The sequence below is a fragment of the Bombus huntii genome, chromosome 6, assembly GCF_024542735.1.
Source record: "Bombus huntii isolate Logan2020A chromosome 6, iyBomHunt1.1, whole genome shotgun sequence".
NCBI lineage: Eukaryota > Metazoa > Arthropoda > Insecta > Hymenoptera > Apidae > Bombus > Bombus huntii.
The window spans coordinates 11,653,996-11,668,393 of NC_066243.1; the positions used below are offsets into that span (position 1 = coordinate 11,653,996).

Below are 14,398 nucleotides of genomic sequence, written 5' to 3' on the forward strand. Positions count from 1 at the left end.
ACGGTGTCAAATACACAGATGGAATTATAAAATTATCCGCGTGATCACCGTCATTCGATATCGTTTTCTTCTATCCTTCTTTTTCCTTCCCTTCTTTATGGCGAGCGAAACGAAAACTTCGTTTTCAACCGTGCTACAGAAACTACATACTACGAATTTTAACGACACCGTAAAAAGCGTTTATTTTAGGAATGCGATGTGAGGAACAAGTTAGCACCAGAGATGAGTGTATGATAATGTTGTTCAATGGAATATTAACATGGTTCAATCGACTGTCTGGTTGATTGCGTCGTAAAATCTCATAATATCGAAGCTTAATTTATAATATACCGGATGATAGCTAATTATAAATATGCGACGATTTTATAAATGGCACTAGTCGTTAATGCTAATTTCTATGAACTTTTTTTTGGATATGTATGCTAGGTAAAAGGATACGCATATACGTATACGGTCAACAAGAAAATGTAAAGATGAAGTAAACTGTACATACTTATGCCATAATGAATGGTGTGTTGCAATATTTTCTAAACATCGAGTGTCATATAAATATTGAAAAACCATTCATAAAATAATTTTGAATTTCTGAATCACAATACGTGTTCGTAAATATGCTGGTACACGCACGTACGCACGCTCCGATCCAGAGCACGATACCAATCAATAACATGCACGAATTAATCGTAAAACAAGGGATGAAATTGACAGGTGACATACCGTGGTTGTTTCTTCAGAGGAATTGACACTTTCTCGTAACAGTTTTCTTCAAATTCAGTCGGTCGTAATTACAACACAAATGGGTGCACAAAATTTACCACTCGCATCACGCACGGATATCGTTTTTCCTCGGCATGTCTGCGACAAGTGTCTTCAACTTTATGCGGTGAATTGTAAAACGTGAAAATTAAAAACAGCGAAAACACCGCGAACCGGCTTACACAACCAACAACCGCACCTCTGAAGCTTGCAACAGCAAACTGGCCTGTCTCGTGCAGCAGACTTTCATGTTAGGGCGCAGCACGCGCTCCGATTGGTAGAGAGCTGGGCGGCTAAACCAATCGCGATCGATCGTTCACCGAACGTTGACCCCCTCCTCCCCACTTATACATATCATAACACATATCTATTTGGCAGCACATTCGAAACAGACAGCTAGAATACCATGTGTGAACACTGTAGATTCTGAACACGTGATTGATAGTAAACGTTAAATTCGATTAATTAAACATCTCTTTTCAGTCTTAATAAGTGCATGTACGACTATAACTGATATAGAACTGAGAAGACACGGTACTACGATTAAGCATACCAATTGTAAGCGCATGCGTCCACGTGGGTTACCATGGTTACGGTGAGTCTAAGAGAAAACGCGCGCATTCTTTTTTTATTACATTTAATTATAAATTTCACGAAATAAATGTTAAATTTTACCATAAATATAGATTTGCCACAGAGTGTCAAGTACGAAGCACAATTACGTGGTAGATACACGTATCATTCGTAGTTGTGATGTTCGTATTGTATACACCGGGTTATTGACCCGTCATTTTTAATTTTGAGAAATTTAAGTAGAATCTTGTACTTACTTGACAAATGATGAACTCGAAATAGGAAAAGTATTTCTGACAATGAAATACGTTGTCACGATCGTTGAATCGATGAAAGTATTTCACACAGCCACTGTCAACAATGAATTTTTCGTAAAAACCAAATTTTTTTCTACGATAACAGCTCCTCCACAAACAGCCCGATAGTAGAATTTCGCCGTAGTAATTTTGAAAGTTATAAACGGTATCTTCCGATTCGTATGGATGGACAACATCGATTAAACTTGGGATTATCTTGCTCAAAACTGACATGATACAAACAATAACGACTTGTGATCACTGCTTTATTTTCACCCATTTTATTAACGTGCATCTATGATATCGTTACGAAATATTTCATCAGTGGGTGAAAAAATTCTTCAGAGAACTAAAATCAATTATAAATTTTGAGTACAAGGCTTTACGCGCTATCGTACAACATAGCATTATCAATCATGTTGCTTGATATGAATTAAAACAATAAATCGATTAATCGTCGTATAATTTGATTTAGTGCTTACTTCACAACTTACTTGTACACAAACTGCGATAAAATATATGACACTCATTTAATTTTTTACAAACGCTTCTTTTAATCTTTGCATATAAAAATGAATATTTCTAATGATATATTTTATACATGTGATAGATATCCATAGGATTGCTACTTCTGGAAAAAATTTACAAAAAGGCAAAAAGCTTAAAGTTTTTAACTCTTTCATTAAAAAGTATACATCAAAATTTATCGATTAATTGCAATATATGTTGTTGCTCTGCTTCTCTCCATTCCGAATCTCCAGCATCGCCAAGATTTCCCGCGTATTCTAAACAAAATAATTAAATTAAAAGCAAATAAAATAATACTAAAATATTATAATAAAAAATATACCTCGCATGATATGCCTTATAGTTTTTAAAGATGCTCTTCTTTGAGCTAAAATTCGTGTTACTCGTTGCTTAACTGCCGGTGGACAACCGGTACACGCCTCTAATAATACATAATCTACTAATTGTAAAATAAACAATCCACCATCTAATCTTCTCAGGTACGATTCTTCTTCATCTTCATCTTCCTATATCATTAAATATATTATCAAATAAAATATCTTCAAAATTTATATCTTTTTACTAACCTTTGTATTTTTTTCAACTTCCTCCACTTTTTCAAGATATTTGAAATGGAGCTCCATCAATCGATCCACTTTCTCGTAATCATTTTCCGTAAATTTACTCAACAATCTTTGACGTTGTTGACCTTTGCAATTCCTCAGCATACTTGCTATAATTGATACTACATGTTCTACAACAATAATTATTCGTGAAAATATCGTAGACAAACGTAATTAAGGAAAATCTCTCATGGTTTAGTTACCTTCGTGTTCTTCCGCTGTAAGCATTCTCTTCCGATTTTTTGTTGGTGTTTTCATGAATAAAGGAAATATTGTTCTTAATCCGAGAATATCAACAAATTTACTACAATTATCTTTTCCATCTGGGCCATTCATTGCGTGATCTAATACCTAAAATATAACATTGTTGTTTATTGATATTAAGAAACAAATTAAATATAAATTTTAACCTGCTACTTACTTTAAGAGAACCATTCCTAGACATTTTTTTTTCTCGCAACATTAAATTCATAAGTTGCAGTCCTTCTCCCCTTAAAAACCTATCTCTGTTTACAGTTGCCATTAAACTTGAACATAATACATTGAATAAATTTTCCATCATTTCTTGCTCCTCAGCTGTTTGAGGATCATGTCTTTTGTAATACTAAAATTAATAGAAATTATTTTAAAAGCACATAAAAATGTATGAAAAGTATAAAAATAAGTAAAATATAAAGAAAGAAATACAAAAAATATATAGAAAAAGAGAAAATACAAATAATATTACCGCTAATTGTTGTAATAACACATCAATTCCATCAAGTTCACCAAGAAGTAACCTATTCTCTGGTGTGTTTTGCAAAAGAATAGATAAAAGTTCACTAGCATAAAGCTTATTAGCATCAAATGGTGTTTTTGCTTTGATTCTCCTTAGGAGCCATTGCATTAATCCTTGTTTCCCTGCATCTCCACACAGTTCTGGCCTAAACTCTAAGAGATTCTCAAAAATAGCTGAAAAAAATGTACCGTAATATTTACTTTAATTTCAAAGTAAGGTACTCACCAACTTACAATAATTATTACCTAAAGTATTATAAACTCCATCACTTTCTTCCTTTACTGATTCATCCAGTCTCTCTAAGTTTTGTACAAGAAGAGCACAAACTTGTTGTTCTAATAAAGCATCAATCAATGTATCAGCACCTTCTTGGCTTTCATGTAAAATATCTACATCTGTTAATTCTTGCAGAAGGTCCACTACACCAACTGCTATATCCGTATTCTCATGAGATAATAATTCAAGCAGTGAAGGTACAGCACCTAATTCCACCATTAAAGGATATAGATCTGGGTTTGTTGCAACAACATGAAGTTCTTGGAGAGTTTCATGCAGTTCTACTTCTGATTCCATAAATCTATTAAATTTTAAAATATAATTTCAATCTTATATTTTAAGCTTGATCTTCATGCATAATGTTAGAAAATGATATACTTTTCTGGTTGATCAGGGAATTTTACTCTCATTTCTTGGTTCCTAAGAGCCCTTTTTTCAAATAGAAGAACCATTCTCTTTAGTGTTGCTTCATCTAATGCTTCTATTTCTGGAGCCTCAGTTTCTACGTATTTTAATATATCTTGCTTTTCTTTCTCTGTCAGCTGTGGTTCAACAACATCATTTGCTGGTGAAGGTAAAGCAGCTCTGATAGGTGTAGGAGGTTCACTGCTTCTAACTGGAGTCACTTCGATTTCTCTCTGTTGCCTTTGACGTGCATGATATGGAGTTTTAATTACTCTTTTAGGTTTCTTAGCATTTTCCCACTCATCTTCATCATCTTCTTCTCCTGCTACTGGTCGTTTTGGTGTATTTGGTGGCTATACAAAATGAACACAGAATAGCAAATAAAAATAACTTGTATGTACTGTGTGTACTTAGGTTAGCATCAAAATTTTAGATAATACAAATTTTCGTATCATAAATAATACGGTTTTACAAACTTACTTTGTACGATAATAATTCACCGATATCCATTTGTAAGAACGATAGATTTCCTTTTAGAAGGTATTACATGCGACAAACACAATTTGGTTATCACTCTCAGCCAATATATATCATGGTCATAAGTAACTCACTATAAATTTAAAAAAGTTGTGTAAACTTTATTATGCAATAAAAATTACACATCCAATAGATTAATTAATCTTTTAATTATATTTACCAACATAAATTTCATTGACTTACAAAAATGTCTTATATACGATTTAAACCTAAAGATGTCAGTACTTTCCGTTTCATTCAAGCAGACAAGAATTGTTTTATTTTTTATTAAAAAAAAGAAAATTTTATAGTTATTTCATGACTTAATAAATAAAAAAAATCACCATGAGCAGATTTATTTTTTAAAGGTTTTTATTGTATAATCATTTCTTGTGTGGGTGTCTATAATGGTGATATCTACTATGTCTTTTATTCCCCCTAGTGTCGCGCTGTATGAATCTGCCATAAAATAAACATAAAGTGCACGAGTCATATGTTACCGTGTAGGTAGATGTGATATGGGAATAGAAAGAGAATGTTGCATAGAGGGCCTGTCTGTGCTTGTCTAATCAGGCACGCTCATTGACGCCACTCGTTTACCGGTTTTACACTTCCATATTTACTGTACGACGTACGAAGTACCAATATGTATGCTTTTTAGACAAGGATATAAGGGGCTTCTATGCAGCATTCTCTTTCTATTCATATATTTTTTTTCAGCTCACTCACGCACTCTATCTTTATATCTCTATTCTATGGAGTCTGCTTTTTTCTTAATGGTGTACTTTCTTGTTACTAATTCGATTTTATTTTCTATGTCCATGATACCTGCTTCTGCATTCATCACGTTGATTGGCGTTGTTATATTATAGCGCATGGCTATTCTGCATTTTATATTTTTTCTGTTTTTTGCTTAATGGTTTCCTGTTGGAAAGTATATGTTAATTCCGTATTCTATTACCGATTTTATCAATGATTTGTATAGTATTAGCATGGTTTCCAGGGTCCGCTCCTTTATTTATATGTGCAATGTATCTTAACACTTTGAGTTTTCTCTTTGGCCTGTCTCATATTTGGCCCTTTTCATTTATTTGCTTTTTGAAGTTTGATCTATTATCTTTATTCTATCTAAAAGTTATTGGAAGTTATCCTCTGATAGATTTTGATAACCACTGTTACAGATATCCCATTTGATGATCTGACAGTGACAGTAGTATTTATACGTACACGTCATAACTTTCGCACACGGTCCGACACGAGTTGTCGAAATACGAATGGAACTATTTATTATTAAGTATGGAAACTCTATATCATCAAACAAACAAACTGGTCCAAGAAACACAACATCTTTTCTCACAGCTTGAGAAAAAAACGCCTAACCTGGATGTAAAAGAAATAGAAAACAACATAGAATCAAAAATAAACCTCATCAACAGGTAGTTATTAAAAAAAAACTTTTATTTTTTATGTAGGTAATTATATAAAGAAGTCATAGATCTATGTAGAATTCATAGATACATTTATTTTGCTTGCATGTATACATGTATTTTATAAAAATATTATGAAATAATAATATACAATTTCATACTCTTACATTTCAGTAATTGCGAGAAATTAGATGTATTATGCCGTAAAGGCCCTATATCTCAAAGACAGAATGCTAAAATGCGCGTGGATCAACTGAAATATGACAGCCGTCATCTCACAGCTGCTTTAAATTCATGGCGCAACAAAATGATTAGAAAACAAAGAGAAGAAGCTGAAAGGGAAGCATTGCTGTCTAGGACATTTACCACAAATGATCATGTTGATATTATGATAGATCATAATGTACAACACAATCATAGTTTAAGAAATGCAGTTAGTGGTATGGATGATCTCCTTCAAAGTGGTAGTAGTATTTTGGATAGTTTGAGATCACAAAGAATAACTTTAAAAGGGGCTCATAGGAAATTAATAGACATTGGGAATACATTAGGACTTTCACAAACCACAATGAGACTAATAGAGCAGAGAGCAAGACAGGATGGATTTATCCTAGTTGGTGGAATGTTGTTCACATGCTTTGTTATAGTTTTAATTATAATTTATCTTACATAGAAAATATTACCTTCCACTTTTTAAGTACATAGGATGATGCAATTAACACTATTAATTATTGAAGTATTTTAAATAGGAAATTGTTTTTGGCATTGTATAAAGAAATTTGGTATGTTTTTACTACTATACGTGATATATAATATATTTGAATTAATAATGTTGAATGCTTCATCCTTCACATATTAAATTGAATGTTGCATTGTGAACCTGAAATTTGTAATTGTTACTTATTAAATATTAATACACATGTATTTGTATGTGTGTACACAATAAAATAAGAATGGCAGAGCTATATGTTAACAGCATAAATGTGGCAATTTAATTCATTCCGGTATCAATGTCGTTAATAGATTTCTAATTTTTTATTGATAGTGTATTACCACTTTTATACGAATTTAGCTAGAAATAAAACTCATTCCTAAAAATCACAAATTAATATATGGGTATTGGCAACACTGATATCATTTCCATTTAGTAAGTAAGTACATGTGGGAATATTAAATATGGATACCCATGTGCTTTTTTATTTGTAAAATAATTGGATTAAAATTCATTTTTTATCCTAATTTAAATGATAAAATACTATTTTTTGATTGTACACATTAAGAATAATAAATTATGCTTGCAAGGACTCTTTATTTGTGTTGAATATTCATACTATTTTACAATAAATTAAAAAAATAAGGATTATATATATCTGTAATTTAAAAAGCGAATGTAAATTCGATACAACAAAATTTTATATAATCTTGTGTTGTAGTATTCCATGGTTTATCTTAAGGAAACTAATAGACAGGTTAGTTTCTATTTTCCACTATTAGCATAAAAATAAAGTAATCTACGTTTATATGAAGGTAAAATACATAAATAATACAAATTTCAATTTACTTGTTTTATTTATGTATATATGCCTTTATAATATTAAAAACTTTATAAATTATTTAATAAAATGGAATTTATTGTCCTGAGTAACCTATAACACAAATTATATTCAATATAATAAATTAAAAAATTAAATCACTAAGTTATATCTTTGAAAGTCGTTTTTAAATTAAAAAATAAAAAAGTTCAATTTTTTCTTATGATTTTTGGTGTATAAATTACACTATAGTGCTATAAGATTATGTAATCATTTTGTTTTATTTTAAGGTTCTTATTTTTAATTTCTGTAAAAATAAGTATTTGTAACACATTTTGAATTTGTAAGTGAAAATTTATTCAATTCCGAAAAGGTTTCAGTTCTACAATATATAATATAGGTAAGTGCAAATTAATTCTTTTGAGTTGGAACATTGTAATTTCTTTTTTACTAAAAACACATAAAAATTTATTTAATAAGTTTGTAAAGCTAAAGGAAAGGAATGCATATTGATTTAAAAAAGGAAAGCATAAATATGTAATATATAATTGGATATACAAATTGGATTATTTTAGGATGTCTTTTCCAAGTAAAGAAGATCGTGCAAAATGTTGGAATCATAGAGATGAATATTGGAAGTGTCTTGATGATGGCAAAACAGAAACAGAGTGTAAAAAATTTAGAGATCAATATGAAAAGTTTTGTCCTGCACTATGGGTAAATTTTGTACTTTATTATAATAATTGAAGAATTGTAATATTATGTTTTTCACTTATGAAGTATAATAAGTAACAGTAAAGGAAATAATTTTCCTATATGTAATGCCTGTCTCTCTTTCATTAAATCTTCATGTTTATTACTTTTTACTAGGTAAAACACTTTGATCGTAAACGAGAGTACTTGAAATTCAAAGAGCAGCTAGAACAAGGGGGGTATGTTCCTGAAGAACAAAATGCAACATAAAATATAAAACTAATTTAGCAATTGTAATTTATAATTTATTACATTTGAACTAATAGCTATTAAATTGTTTCCAAATTAAGTTTTCTTATTTTTATTACTTATAATAAAACAAATGCAAGTAACAATATTGTCTTCTTATATTGTATGATGATCCTTAATCCATTATATTAAAAGCAGATCATATTTGCTTTCTCAATTATTTTACACATAGAGGCTAATTTTATGGCTGCTGGATGATATGCTTATTTACATTTAAACCAATAATTCATTACTTTTTGAATTTTTAAACTTTCTTTATGGTTTTGCAGGCATTAATTATGTTTTCTATTAATTTTTTATGTTTAAAAAACAAAATTTTAAAGAATGTTATTATTACATATTAATTGCAGGACATGCAGCCTTGATGGAGACAAAACAGACAAATCTGATGCAACTGCACAAACTTCAAAAGCAGTTTTTAATTTTCAAACAACAAATACAAACACGTATGACTAGGGTACAAAAATATATATAATATACATAATTATTAAATTGAATCTTCTGTTATTAAATTACAATAACAAAATGTGTACAAAAAATATGGAATTGAATTATGTAATCAAAGAGTTACAAACATGTGCAGAAGACACTGCTATTTTCAGAGTTAGTATTTTATGATTCTATTAATGTACAATTTCATTTAAAACGATTAATGTCTATTAGATTACTTTACATAAACATAAAGTATTTTGTTGTTGTATTTTTAGAAACTGATAAGCTTTGCTTCATCATGCAAAGAATCCTGGAATGATGAACATTTAAAACAATGGCAACCAGTTTATATACACATTATAGGAGCTTTTGCTTCGAATACAGAAATAAAAAGAGAGAGAACCTTGTTGGCTTCCCATACATTTTTTGCTTTATTGTCAATGCAATCTAATTTAGTATTTCTAAAAGAAACTTTTACAAATCTTTTGAGCTTTAAACATAATGAAGTATACATCTTCAATAAAAAGTATAATACTGTTGAATCCGGATTATTTAAACTGATTTGCGCTTATGGGTATTTACAAGTAAATTGCAGTAAAATATATTCTAATGATATTTGTTTTCTCATTTTCGATGTTATATTTGAGCATTGTATAAGATATACTAAACATTCTTATTTTGCATACAAAATATTATACATGTGGTTGCAACGAACCATAAACACAACTTTTTGGAATACATATTCTGAAGTAGAGCAGAGACTTGAAGCAATTATCTTTTCAAATTGGTGTAATGCTATCAATGACATTAGTAAGCAAAATTCAGCACTTATTTTTAATATGTACCTGAAAATCATGGAAAACAAATATAATGGATATTTGGAGTATCTGTTTAAGCATTGTGTCAATACAATTTCTTGGCAGAACGAATTAAAATATGATATACTTGCGGAAATTTGCGAAGTTTTGGACAAAATCAAAATTATTACATCTTATGACTTTTTATTTTCTTTATGTACTAGCTTAACAAAATATTATTTGCGTTCTGCTGGTACAAAAGTTTATCTTGCTATTATAAAAAAATTAAGCGAAAATGAATGGAAAGAAGCCTTTGGAGATATAATGAACTACCTCTTTCACCATTGGGAATCGCCAGAGAAGTGAGTTAAACTACCAAACTTTTACAAATAATGGAAAATTCTAGTGTCAAAATATGGATATTTAATTTCAGTGAAAATCATAATGCTCTTCAGTTACTTTACAAACATTGGCTTGAACCAGTTGTTAAAAAGTACAGAAATCTTTTACCTTATTTATGGAATTTAATCACAGATATAAGAGAACATTTTTTACGTTCACATCTCCAAAAATTGGCTTGTGAAATGCATATTGATCTTCCACAACAAGCAAGGATAGAATGTTATATAAATCATAATAAAGAAATCATAAGATTGAATGGATTTGCCATAAATTGTTATCAAATAACTAGATTATACAATGAAAATAGAGATCAGTTTTTTACAGTACAACATTTTTTATGGCACAATGCAAATAGTACAACAGTGTACATGAGAGATGGGATTGTCAAATATTTTAAAATATTTTATACTAACGTTCTAAAAATGTGTGATAATAATTCAAACAGTATGCAAGATGTGTACTACATTACACATTGGTTGCATGAATTCTTTTTGGATTGTTTTGAAATTGGTTCTTGTTATCAAAGAAAAATTCTAGGCTTAAATTTGTATAGAGCCATACTTTCATTTACCAATGGCTTTGTCACAAATAAGTCCAATGTCGAAAATGTTTTGTGCATTTCATTGGTGGAAAAACATTTAATAATAACTGGAAACTGGAAATTCACAAACAGAAGGAGTTTATTTATCTTATTAAAACTTGTACTAGATTCTGCACTTGATGTCAAGCAATTAGCTGCTTCTATTATTCTTAATTATTTCAATAAAGATATTTTGTCTCATGTTGAAAAGCAGGTAAGAAATTATTCATCTTTTTCTCAACAGTTGGTTTTTCATTAAAAAAAAAAGGACATTATTGATTTAGATATTATTTCACACGGCATTGAAAAATTGTAATTCTTCTAAATTCTATGAAATTGAAAGTGGTGCGGCTCTTATGTCAATTTTAGTAAAATGGTTGCCTTTGAATATTTTACAAGATCATAAGGATTATAATGATCAGTTGAAATATTCGGATTTCTTGTTTAATGAAGCTACAAATCAGTTAATGCAAATGAAAGAAGATGTACTAAAGGCAATTGTTCAAAATAAACCATTTTATGGCGTGATGACTGCTTTATTAAATATTGCTTTTCAAAATGGTCAAGAAAGTTCTAATATATCTTCAGAATTTATTGAAAAAATATTGTATCTATTGGAAGATGCTACAGATTTTTTTCTATATATATTTTCTTCAAAATCCAAAAATACAGGTATATTTTATTCAATTTCATTGAAGTCTAAAATATATCTTGCCTTAGATGAAATTGTAACTGAATTTGTAGAATATTCGTCGTCGTTTGCAGAAATGGGATTAGCGATTAACGAAGCTATTAAAAATAGTGAGATAGACAACATCAATTTCGATGATTTAAGTTTAACTCCTGCACATCAGGTACTCATCTCTTGCATTTGGATGTCTTTAAAGGTAAAAGTTTTAACCTTTATCGTTTAATTTTAATAAATATATCTCTTTGTAAACAAAAGTAAGATAATAAAGCATATTTTCTATGTAGGTCTCCTGTGAAATAGCTTGTGAAATAGGTACATTAATGTATTCCGACGATACAGTTAAACGTTCCGCAAATGTTATCATTACTGTATTACTCAGATGTAGACACAAAGGTGTAGTGGAAGCAGCGGGTACAGCAATTGGACAATTAACGAGGTATAATTCATATTGATAGGATAATAGGAAAATTAAATATCTAGCGATTATGTCATTTCAGATGTTTGTGCAAAGAAGCTAAGTATTCTAATTTGCCAAAAACACATATATTGCGTATATTAGAAAATAATTTTATGGATTCTTTAAACATTACCAGAAGAGGTGCTGGATTATCAATTATGTTTCATAGAATTGTCGTTAGCGATAATCGACGAGATAGACCTCTTTTGCATTTTGCAGTACAAAAATTATTAGACCTGTTGGACAATGTTTCTGATGAGAATTTGAAGAGCATAGAATTTCAACACGATTCTCCATGGGCAAGACGTTTATATTTTCTACGGGCTTTAGTAGCTGATAAAGAAATAAACGCACAGTTAACTCCATATATGGAAAGAATTTCACTAACTTGTTTTAAATATTTGGAATCAGAAATATGGACTATCAGAAATGCAAGTCTACAATTATTTGGTTCGATAGTTCCAAGATTAATAGGCCAAAGTTATGGGGATACCTTAGATTTTGGAAATGGTTATTCCATTAATCATTTTGTTACGCATTATCCACTACTTGCAGACTATGCCATGAAAGAATTACATAGGTTTTCATTTACCTTTACAAGGTTCTCTACTGCTCTATATTTACATTCGAATATCGTTCATATTCTTATACTCCTTTCGAAATTTTCATGTAGTGCTTGTAACTTAATTGATTATTCCTCGCAAAAATATGTATCAAAAGTAAAATACTTACTTTATATGCTGATTGGAAATCCTATTTTCTATGTTAGATTCTTAGCTGCAAAGGCATATGCAGCATTAACAGACTTTTTACAAATTCAACTCGAGCTTCAGAAATTAAAGTGCGATATTTCTTCATGCCAGAGTGTTAATTTAATCCATGGTTATTTGTTAACTATGAAATTTCTCAAAGAAAAATTATCCGTTGAAATTGAAAGTATAAATGTGTGTTCGAATGTTAAGCGATACGCTGATCGTGGATTAGAAAAATCTCCAGAATGGCTGCGATTTCGAAAAATATTACGAATTTGGAGTAATATGTCGAAAGGAGAATGTAGCTCACAAATATGTTACATGATTGAAATGCTATTTTTACAACTAAAAGAATTTATTTCCGATGAGATATCTAAAGAAGACATATTTATTTTTAACGGAAACAGATTTTTACTCTCTTCTGAGAAAATAAAACCAGGATTTTTCCAATTTGTAGACCTTTCTACAAAGTTATATGCTGACTATATAAACCGTACTAATAACGTTAATATTGATATTTTGCATAAAATTTTGTACTCCCCTTGTATCGATCAAAGTATTTCTTTCTTAAATCACGTGTCACATAGCATCCCAATTTTGGAAATTTTACTCAAACGTGTATTGCTGAATGAATACGGATGTAATGAACTACTTTTAAATGCAATGATAAATTACATTTTGAGAACTTTGAAGCATTGGCCGCTATTAGATATAAATGAATTAGATATTACGAAAATAGTAGAAATTTCGTTTATTGAAAAATTAGAAACTGTAAGATATTATAATTTATGGAGTTTAAAATGCATATTGATAATTTTTTCTCGAAACGAGGCAATGATAGACGAAGTACTATCCCATACACTCAAATTAAGTGTTCATGAAGAAGAACACATGAGACGAATCGCAGTTGAACTTATGCAATTCTTAGTTCATCGATTTGCAGAATTAACAAGCAAAACTAAATTAAGTATTTTACATTGCTGTTTAATTCTACTGAAAGATGAAATTACAGAGATACGCGAAATTATTGCGGAAAATTTAAGGGCGCATGTTCTACAGACAATTAATACTGAATATAATGCTTTAGGGCATGATGAACTTATATATCAAAGACTATTATCCGAAGTAATGCTCGAAAAATTAAATTTTCCTACGGATAACGATATGAATCTATTTTTCGTAAAATTGTTCACACACAGTATTAAGTATTTTGATAGTAACACGACTATTGAAAATCCTTTCTACCATGATGATAATCCTTTTTATAGAGAAGAGTCGAAGTTTCTAAATCTTTGTTTCTATTACATGAAACGAAAGGAGCACAGCCATGATAACTACTCTACAAAAGATAGTACGATAGGATGCGATAATGAAACGCATGAATCGAAATATCAACTGCAACGAGAATGTTATTTCGATGATATGAATTTAGAAACTATTTTAAATACTAAGTATGTAAATTATTTATTAATGAAACAAAAAATTGTAATACAGAATTATAGCTAATAATAATATGTAATGTACAATTTTAATGAATAAACGATAAGCAATAACGGATTACTCTTTATAACTAGATACTTATCATTTTTTTATTAG

General features: G+C 29.8%; 4 protein-coding genes across 8 annotated transcripts in view; 2 read left to right on the top strand and 2 right to left on the bottom strand.

Moving 5' to 3' along the window:
• Window positions 1–1,015, bottom strand: part of LOC126866917 (uncharacterized) — a 38,498-nt gene extending 37,483 nt beyond the window's left edge. For 2 of the 3 annotated variants that reach the window (XR_007690086.1, XM_050620921.1), the window contains exon 1: window positions 718–1,014. The gene's annotated coding sequence lies outside the window, so the exon portion shown is untranslated. Of the gene's footprint in view, window positions 1–717 lie in introns of all 3 variants that reach the window. The other variant, XM_050620923.1, reaches the window with a different exon arrangement.
• A 1,056-nt stretch (window positions 1,016–2,071) lies between these two features.
• LOC126866918 (beta-catenin-like protein 1) lies at window positions 2,072–4,824 on the bottom strand. The gene is made up of 9 exons (XM_050620924.1): window positions 4,695–4,824; window positions 4,188–4,567; window positions 3,779–4,110; window positions 3,483–3,706; window positions 3,177–3,359; window positions 2,959–3,106; window positions 2,720–2,886; window positions 2,476–2,659; window positions 2,072–2,410 (listed from the first exon to the last, which is right to left on the bottom strand). Exons 1-9 carry the CDS (start codon window positions 4,722–4,724, stop codon window positions 2,322–2,324), a joined length of 1,737 nt encoding a protein of 578 aa, XP_050476881.1. The 5' UTR covers window positions 4,725–4,824; the 3' UTR covers window positions 2,072–2,321.
• A 1,162-nt stretch (window positions 4,825–5,986) lies between these two features.
• Window positions 5,987–7,139, top strand: LOC126866920 (Golgi SNAP receptor complex member 2). The gene is made up of 2 exons (XM_050620927.1): window positions 5,987–6,166; window positions 6,332–7,139. Exons 1-2 carry the CDS (start codon window positions 6,027–6,029, stop codon window positions 6,828–6,830), a joined length of 639 nt encoding a protein of 212 aa, XP_050476884.1. The 5' UTR covers window positions 5,987–6,026; the 3' UTR covers window positions 6,831–7,139.
• Window positions 7,140–7,276: 137 nt separating this feature from the next.
• LOC126866916 (uncharacterized) lies at window positions 7,277–14,372 on the top strand. 3 transcript variants are annotated; one of them, XM_050620919.1, is made up of 8 exons: window positions 7,277–7,626; window positions 9,042–9,294; window positions 9,399–10,282; window positions 10,354–11,116; window positions 11,187–11,574; window positions 11,647–11,789; window positions 11,878–12,029; window positions 12,091–14,372. In XM_050620919.1, exons 2-8 carry the CDS (start codon window positions 9,217–9,219, stop codon window positions 14,306–14,308), a joined length of 4,626 nt encoding a protein of 1,541 aa, XP_050476876.1. In that variant the 5' UTR covers window positions 7,277–7,626; window positions 9,042–9,216; the 3' UTR covers window positions 14,309–14,372. The 3 variants fall into 3 exon arrangements, with proteins under 3 accessions (XP_050476876.1, XP_050476877.1, XP_050476875.1); XM_050620920.1 differs by having other exon boundaries at window positions 11,668–11,789; XM_050620918.1 differs by having other exon boundaries at window positions 11,187–11,789.
• Window positions 14,373–14,398: the final 26 nt, after the last annotated feature.